The 8,846-nt window shown below is 36.6% G+C and overlaps 2 protein-coding genes across 2 annotated transcripts in view; one reads left to right on the forward strand and one right to left on the reverse strand.

Annotated features, from left to right (window-relative positions):
* Positions 1–2,460, forward strand: part of LOC122072598 (mitochondrial fission protein ELM1-like) — a gene marked incomplete in the record, with an annotated part of 11,113 nt that extends 8,653 nt beyond the window's left edge. Inside the window, 5 exon segments of the mRNA XM_042636959.1 lie at positions 1,021–1,133; positions 1,208–1,271; positions 1,362–1,455; positions 1,581–1,689; positions 1,943–2,460. Of these exon segments, the coding sequence (XP_042492893.1) occupies positions 1,021–1,133; positions 1,208–1,271; positions 1,362–1,455; positions 1,581–1,689; positions 1,943–2,038 (476 nt within the window).
* A 1,336-nt stretch (positions 2,461–3,796) lies between these two features.
* LOC122072599 (bifunctional phosphatase IMPL2, chloroplastic-like) lies at positions 3,797–6,755 on the reverse strand. The gene is made up of 8 exons (XM_042636960.1): positions 6,378–6,755; positions 6,219–6,297; positions 5,976–6,070; positions 5,834–5,883; positions 4,996–5,120; positions 4,766–4,832; positions 4,508–4,597; positions 3,797–4,112 (listed from the first exon to the last, which is right to left on the reverse strand). Exons 1-8 carry the CDS (start codon positions 6,718–6,720, stop codon positions 3,921–3,923), a joined length of 1,041 nt encoding a protein of 346 aa, XP_042492894.1. The 5' UTR covers positions 6,721–6,755; the 3' UTR covers positions 3,797–3,920.
* Positions 6,756–8,846: the final 2,091 nt, after the last annotated feature.

The raw sequence follows: 8,846 nt of genomic DNA on the forward strand, positions 1-8,846 counted from the left end.
GATATTTGCTGCTTCCTTTGAATCCTGGATAACTTATACAGGCCGGTTCTCATGGTGATGAGAGCTTGTATAAAGTGATGGATGTTATATATTTTTAGCTTGTTATTGTAATTTAGGATCAGATGACTAAATACTAAAAGAGTTGTTGAGCAGGCTAGAAGAGGCAAATCGCTAATGCACACACTTCTCCATGGGCCTCCCTAACGACTTAGGTCTAAATAGTAAACTTAAAAAAAAAAAAAAATCCCACTCGCATTTTGGTTTATTCTGCTACTGAAATCATGGATTCAGATTTTGATTATGGCTGAAACTGAACTATCGAAGTAAATTTGACCAAAATTGTCATTTGATTCGGTTGTCAAACTTAATTTTTTTTGCCTGTACTGCTGAACCTGCTGAAATTTAAATTATGGACATGATGGTCGGTGTCTAACTTGTGGCAAAGATTCACATTAAGAAAAGTGTAAATCTCCTCACTGGTATCTAGATTTTCAATGACTACTGCACAAGCACAAGGTTATTCTGCCAGTAAATCCAAGAGTACTGTGGTTGATTGGCTTTGGGGATAAGCCTAAGATCTTTATTTGACTTTAGGTGGTCTGGAGTAAGGTCTTACAAATCATAGGCTTGTTGAGGGCATGCTTTGTGTATCACCACTTGTAGGGTCTTTGATAACTAAGATTTTAATTCTTGTGTTTGTTTATTTGGTCAAAAGATGTGATGTAAAATTTACACTGAGCTCACTGTGTCTATTCCCCCACCATAAATTGGGAAGCAAAAGATTTCCCTACATTTTTTTGGTTCCGGACATTTAATGTTGAAACGAAAGTACATTTTATGTGCCTTCAAATCTAGGGTACTATATCAAAGTCTTTTCCTGTTCCAACTTTTCCACATTACTATTTGGAGACACTTGAATTGATGCCACTTTCCTCAGTTTTCTGATTCTATTTTAGCTTGAATGCTTGGTACCTTCCAGATTGTCCATAACTAATACATTATGAACATTTTTAATTGTAGGACACTGTCGCTATGGTGTGGACCTTGCCAAGCAATTGACTTCCTCTATACAGAACGTGCTTGCAAGCTGTGGAAGCCTGAGAATATCTTTTTCTAGGAGGACTCCTCAGAAGGTATGATTTTATCTAGCAATTTCCCTTCCATTTCCGACATGGTATTGACTGTGTTTCAATGATGTTATAAACAGGTCGCGAACATTTTGATTAAAGAACTCAGTAGTCACCCTAAGGTTTACATTTGGGATGGTGAAGGTATTTACAATTGCATTGGACTTGTAAGGGTTAATGGATTTTTTTTTGAGAATTTATTTAACTGGACTCTAATCTCTTGATAACTTCTAGGGCCAAACCCACATATGGGGCATCTAGCATGGGCAGACGCCTTTGTCATTACAGCAGATTCAGTTAGTATGTTGAGTGAGGCATGCAGCACAGGGTATGTATTCAGGGATCTGCCTCTGTATTTTACCAGTGGTTTAGAACCCTTGAAGGTTAGATGTAGATTTATATTATTTTGGTAGAAACATCTAAATTATCTCATCTTTTGCATTGATTTTGCAGGAAGCCTGTCTATGTCATTGGGGCAGAGCGATGTAAATGGAAGTTCTCAGACTTCCACAAGTCTCTGCGGGAACGAGGGGTGGTTCGGCCATTCACGGGTAAAGAGGATGTAAGTAACCAGACTTTTCAGTTTTGTAATTTTGTTACTGAAAGGATCAGAAAATAGTGAAAGATACTTGCGCACCTCAAAAGGCAGGAAAATGGCCATTTCCATGCCCCATTAACCCCCCCTTCCCCCTTCAAGCATATTTTTTCTAGGTGGTGGACCTGATTATCATCCACTAGAGCAATCCTAATACAAAGTTCAATTTTTAATCATGGAGTGACTTCACTTATTTGTTATCTTGGGGTTTGACTTCCAGATATCTGAGAGCTGGAGCTACCCTCCTCTTAATGATACAGCAGAAGCCGCAAGTCGGGTACGTGAAGCACTTGCTGAGCGGGGATGGAGATTGTAGGTGCAGAGAACCTTTTGATTAATCAGGCATTGGCCCATTTTTGATTGGATGGTTCTCATAATTTTTCCATTTAGCAACCAGAATTTGGTTAATATGGTTTTGATCATCACATTAGTCAAATGGATGGTGCTTCCAATTGCGGCCTTTGAATTACCAAGCCAAAGAGGTGAGTTTATTTCATCATCTGATCAGAGCAGCTTTGGCCATTTGTTCATACGAGTTTGTTGTTGCTTATAAACGCTATTCAGATCTGTTTTTCCTCTATTTATTTCCTCCACGGTTGAGTGTGGTGTTTTGAGAGTTACAGAATAAAATGGCAGCACCGGAAATCTTTTTGAGTGTGGTGTTTTGAGAGTTACAGAATAAAATGGCAGCATCGGAAATCCTTTCCAACTTGTAAAATAGAAAGATGTGTATTAACATTTTCCAGTCTTCTTTTAATTATGCATGAGGGTCAAGAAGGCCTCCATTATTTCACATTACACCGTGACGTCAAAGGTCAGGTTGGTTTTTGTGTTCCTATCAGATAAGCTTATTGGTAGAAGGGGCTGTCTTTGTGTCTTTGTGTCTTTGACAGTTCAAAGCTGATAGACTATGTTGTCACGGATGGCCTTGGACTTGGATCCTCACTGCCATTGTAGTGAATCTAGAGCCAGTTGGTGAAGCTGTTTATCACCGGCTGCTACCACATTGAAACCTACAAAAGACAGTAAAATAAGAATTATGACGACCAAACCAAACTAACGTGACCAGCTACAAGATTTGTGGTTCTGATTCCTGAAATTGGCCTCCAGATTTAATGGAACTGAGAAACCATACATGAACTCTTTAATTTACTGAATTGTGTGAAATCTGGATGACCTTTTCAAAGGGAATTTTAACATCATTGAAGGAGTCAAATAATTTATATTCTTATATTTTTGCTATTTTAATATGACGCATTTTTCCCCCTTCAATAAAGGTAATTCCTGTTGTTGAACATATGGTACTTGAAAAATATGCAAGACAAAAATCACTTCCAAATTGTTTTAAAAACCCTTTCAATATAAGGTGTTAAGTTTCAAAAACGCCTATAGATGTGCCATTTAGACAATCGTTTAATTAAACTAGTATCTTGTGGGTACTAATATTCTATAACAAGACAAAAGTTAATGACCACAATTTAATCAATGATTGATAAGCAAGAACGTCATCTTAAGTTGGCTTTATTATGTTTTCTCAGGACTCTTTTCTTTTCAACAAGCGAGCAGGTTTAATGGACAGCCATCCATAGGGTGTATCTAGTAGAGAGGTAGCCAAAGGTTCCCTACTCACAGTAAAGTTTCAACTCAACTGATTAATTAAGATCTAGACATTCAATGGTCAGAATTATCAATATGACGCAATTAAGTGAATCATCCATAGAGTATCTATAGACAGGACTTGGCTAAAAACAAATCAATACAATTTTATGGCGTAAATTATATACCTATTTATTTTTCTTTTTCAGTATTTGGAGCCATATCATCAAGTTATCAACAATTTAACTTGACACATTCCAGAATCTGGATCACCTACCCGAATGTGAAGGCTTCACGCATGGTTTCATGACTACACTCGTCCTTTTAGTCTCACAAATCCCCTTCCATGCTGTCATTGAGAGTGTTTAGACTGGCATTTGTGGTAAAAAAATAACAGTTGTCGTCAGCCATATGATTATTTTACATTGTTGGGCGCTCTATCCAATATTGTCAGCACAATAGCAACCAAAACTGGAAATTTCTTCACCACTGGAGTCTAGGTTCATCTTTTTCAATTCCATTTATGTCAGGGTAAATGAAGCCTATAATTCTATATGCTCAGTCACTTGTATTAAGGATTATTTTCCTATGCACACACCCATTTAGTATGTCAAAAAATTCCACCCACCGACCCCCAAGAGAGAGAGAGAGAGAGAATGAGTGCTGCAAATCATAATCATAGTTGTAACCTGGGAATCTGAAGAGGTCTCCCAGTTAAGTGGATGTCCACTCCAATTAGTTATGGCTCCCCCAGCACCTTCTATAACCGGTATCAGCGACAGGAAATCATATGGCTGAAAAAGATTTTACAGTCTTGCTTAGTGAGACAGGCGTCATCCCTAACCATATTGATTATCTGGTGGTTATTCAAGAAATTCCAATGTTTGGCTGCAAGGTAGCACTTGGGATGAGCATCCCACCATCAACAAATAAAGGTGAACACATGCTACCGGAAAAGTAAGCCAGACAGCAGTCACAGCACTGGTTTGTGCATCGAGTAATTAACAGTAAAGCAGTGGTTCATAATGTGTGGGTGTGTGTTTCGCTTTTTTTTTTTTTTTTTTTGGAGGGGATGGGGTTTTGGGGGTTGGGTTGGTAGTCCACGATTGATAATGCTAACCCTGCAGCCAAGCATCGCCAAAATCACTTGGTCGGCACATACATATAGAGAAGGGAAGAGACATCTCACCTTAATACCAGACTCAATTACAAGATCCACAAAACCAGAAGCCAAAAGGGCATAGGCATAACAGTCACAACCATACAGTGGCACTTTCACCTATACACCAGGACATTTGGTAGGGGAAAACACGTCAAGAGTAACTAGAGATTTTAAGTTAAAAAATAGAGATTCAAGTTTGTCTACGAGTAGTTAAATATGAAGTCCTAATAGAAAATCATGGTAATTTCTTCAGCCAAAATCTAATGAAAATTGGTATAAACAAACCTTACTTCTAACACGAGCAATCGCCTCTTCGGCGTCTCCACTAAACATAAGTGGGCTTGTAGTGTACCTAGAAACAGAAAACAGAAAGTGCATAAATACCTATGGTTTTGGCCCTTGGGTGGCAACTGCAGAGAAAACATGGTTAATGTAGATCATGTGTCATAATTTATAATTTCTAAAAACACCACCTCTTCAGAAAAGCACAATATCAAGAAAGAACAAAAACATACAAATAGGCTTGTGAAAGTTTTGCACATGTGCGTGTGGAGATTTCTTCTCCATTAAAAGTAGTTCTCCTCCCCCTCACCCCAAGCCATCTTTCTCTTAGAACAGGCTGATCAATTATACCAAGAATCTGAAAATCCAAGATTACTGTTATTAGAAAGAAAACATATGCATTTAACTCAGAACATGGAAGTAAACAAATACATGATTATTGTGCACATCCATGCCCACTAAATTAAATTGATATTTATAGATGATAAGGCAACCAACTAAGAGCATCATTCTAAAGACATGGTAATCTTCCAACTAAAAAAAATTTCCATGAGCCTTCTCCAGGATCACTGGAATTAAGAGACAGAGGTAATGACCCAAACTCAGCCCACTTCCCAAATTACACAATCATTTATTTATCACAGCTTAAAAGATATTTTTCCACAGCACTGCTTCATCATCGGCAAAGCAGTGCTTGATACCCTCAGAGAGAGAAGAATTAAATCATCCTGAATAATGCTCCCTGCCATCCCATCCCCCCTATAATGTATCTCCTACATATTTAAAATAATCGTTCAGGAGGGCGAATAAGGCAGGGGTTTGTTGAAAAAAATTATCCATTGTATCATGATGTACCAGTAAATAAGATCAAAACAATACAGAAAAGGGTACTGGTATGTATATTAGTAATTGTGATAGTAGAATCTTTATTTTCCAGTATCCTCCTAAAACACCACCACAACAAATAGGAGCATGATATGGTACACATCAAAACAAGAATTTAAAGGAAGAAGAATTGTCCATCCGAAATTTGGTGGGCACAACCTACTATTTTGTGAGTACGAAACGTGCCGGTTTTCCCTTGTGTAGAAGAGCAATAAGAGTTCCAAACAAGGGCTTGCCTGGAATCAAGGGAATGAAATGACTCAGTACTCGAACTTTGAAGACTACAACTCAATTTTTTTTCCCTTAAAAATGCTGTGAGAGAAAGAACCTGTAATGAAACTCTTCGTCCCATCTATAGGATCTAAGACCCAAACGTAGTCTGCAGATTTATCTTTACCCAACCAACCGTTCTCCTCTCCATAACTGCAGTTTCATTTACCTCAGAACTTCAACATAGATAATGAAACTACACAACTATACACCATTGCAAGATAATTTGATTTCTCCAAACTGATATATACAGAAGGAAAATTACTGAAACTACTTCGCAAGACCGCATAGTGTCACTTACATTGCATGAGAGGGAAAATTCTCTAGTATAATTGAAACCATGGATTCCTCTGCCGCTCGATCAGCTATCGTTACAGGACCTGTAACAATTCCAATTTTTATTTTTTTTCTTTCAATCAAAAAATGAAAAATACTATAATCCAAAAATCTCTAGGCTTACTCAAGTCGACCTTGTCGAGAATTACGAAGCTTTCACGAAAGTAAGTGCGAATAACAACTCCGGCGGCATCAGCAAGCTTATAGGCAACACCAATAAACCGATCAAGTTCCTCCTCAAGACCTAACGGAATGATTTCAATTCCATTTGAGAGATTAGAACTAGAATTCATAATCGAAAAAGCAGATATTCTCCGCTTCGGCGATGTACATTTGAGGGCAGAGGCCGAAGGATGATCTAAGAATCGAATGCTCCGATTTCTGCTTATAGAATTGGGAGAAATCAGAGGTAAGGGAAGAAATGTAGGACTCTGAGCCAGAGTCTTCGAATGAGAAAGGATCGGCATCGGATGAAGGCTTCAAATAGGCGGGAAAGAAAACAAAGAAGAGAGAGAGAGAGAGAAGAGATCAACTTTAACTTTTAAGGCTTTAGAGGTAATGGCAAGAGTCCTGTCAAGTGTGAAGAGCGAGAGTGGGTGTCTACGTGTTGCGCATCGTTGCTGTCTTATTTGGAGTTGCAAATGAAGCTGCTTTTGCTTACAACAAACTCGTGCTGTGCTGCATTTTTATATAAAGTTGGTGTCAATCGGTTCGGTTTTGATTTTTGATTTAGAGGTGGTTTGGTTTAGGGGATGACGAGATAAATTGAAACCAAATTGAGAATCGAGTCGATTCTATATTTGGATACTCAAGTCAATTTAGTTCTATTTGATTAAGTTTTAGTTCTAATTTGTTTTTTTATTACGATTTTAATTCAATTTTATAACTATTTTTAATTTGATTTTATAAACAATTTCACTCTTAGGGATATGAGTGTGATGGATCAAAGGTCATAATGAGCTCAAATTATGGACATTATGATCATTTTTAACTCTGAAATTATCCTAGAATGTGAATGTAATAAATTACAAAAAGAAAAATTTACATCTACCACCCCATGTTTGTTCCAATTACATCGTCCTCTCTCTCATTTCGCTTTTTACATTTAAACCAAAAAACCTAACACCAATACACTGGTTTGAGTTTTTTCCCATTAACTTGAACCAATTTTTTTAAATCCCCAAAATACCCTTCTTTTTACGCTTCAACCTACAAAGGAAATCAATTTGAAACATAGGGTTTAAAATTGGTTTTTGCAATTCCTCTCTAGGATTCCTCACGGATACACTCCGGTAAACAAAAGTTGTTCCGGCGATAGCACATTGTTGACCGCAGGAAGTTCAAATGTGCAAAATGCTGGTATGAATAAAAAGGAAACAGTTCAAATAGCAGCCACTAATACCACGAAAACCCATATACTCAAATCAATACAAATTTGATTCGATTCAATCTAAATCAATGGTTCTTATATTTTGAACCATAATCGAACTGAACCAAAGGAGGTATTCATATACTCAAATTGAATTTGAACAGAATCAATTTCAATTTGAGTAGAATCAATTTGATTTGATTAATTTGGCCTGGTTACAGATTTGATATTCGATTTTAGTTATAAATTAACACCCTTAGTTGTAACCATAGAAATTTCGGGAACATATACATATGCCAATTGAACAAGTCTAATGACAATAATGTCGTTTTAAAAAAATTCAAAACAATAAAATGCATATGATAATAATACGATATATATATATATATAGAAAAAAAAACTTTAAAACATCCTTTTTATAATTAATTAAAAATAAATATTAGGTAAAAAGCATATAAAATATTCATACATCCCTTTAGGTTTGGGTTTTCGATCGAAAAGGAATTATGGGTTTTAATTTTTTTTTTATTAAATAAAAAATACTGTTAAAATAAATAATACGAAAAAATACAGAAAAATATGTATTTAATTTACCATCCCTTAATAAAAAGTAAATGCCTAGATGTAACAAAAATACACATTTAACACAAGGTCTTGATTTCTTAGAAGATAAAACGGTTCAATCCGGCTGATCTGTATAACAATACGTAAGACCATGAACCCAACCCATCCACGAAAATGTAGCTTAGTTTTTTTAAAGGCAACTCAAAAGGTGTATAGAGGATATTTTTGGATTGGCACAATATCCATCACATGTAAAGGTTGTAATTGGCTGGATTGATCTGCTTTTGGTCGGATTGAACAAGTTTGGATTTGGTTCCGATTTGATTTGATTTTCAATTTCAGCTAGTCCGCTCAATTTATTTTTTGCGATCTCTTAATATCTAAAAATCGAAACCACTCGATTAAGCAGGTTCAATTTCACTTTGGTTCCAATTTTGTTCAGATGGTTTGGGTTAGATTTTGACAACCCCAACCATTTTAGCATCAAAAACCTCGTGTGAAAGTTTATAAAGCGTCATCCGGTAAACTGTAAATACAATCTTTAGTAAATCCTTGGAGTAGAAGTGGTGCCCGTGGTGCCAGTAATTTGTTAATTAATTTTGCTTTAAGAAATACGGAATACGGAATATGGAGAGAGAGAGAGAGAGAGAGAACTGAGCA

Source organism: Macadamia integrifolia, chromosome 3 (genome assembly GCF_013358625.1).
Source record: "Macadamia integrifolia cultivar HAES 741 chromosome 3, SCU_Mint_v3, whole genome shotgun sequence".
In the NCBI taxonomy this organism is placed as follows: domain Eukaryota; kingdom Viridiplantae; phylum Streptophyta; class Magnoliopsida; order Proteales; family Proteaceae; genus Macadamia; species Macadamia integrifolia.

Excerpts from the sequence above, each read along its gene's own strand:
- LOC122072599 (XM_042636960.1), bottom strand. The coding sequence starts at position 6,720 with ATGCCGATCCTTTCTCATTCGAAGACTCTGGCTCAGAGTCCTACATTT. Across the intron at positions 4,833-4,995 it reads AAACTTTCACAAGCCTATTT|GTACACTACAAGCCCACTTA; the intron begins GTATGTTTTTGT and ends TTCTGTTTCTAG. Across the intron at positions 4,598-4,765 it reads TTGCTCGTGTTAGAAGTAAG|GTGAAAGTGCCACTGTATGG; the intron begins GTTTGTTTATAC and ends CCTGGTGTATAG.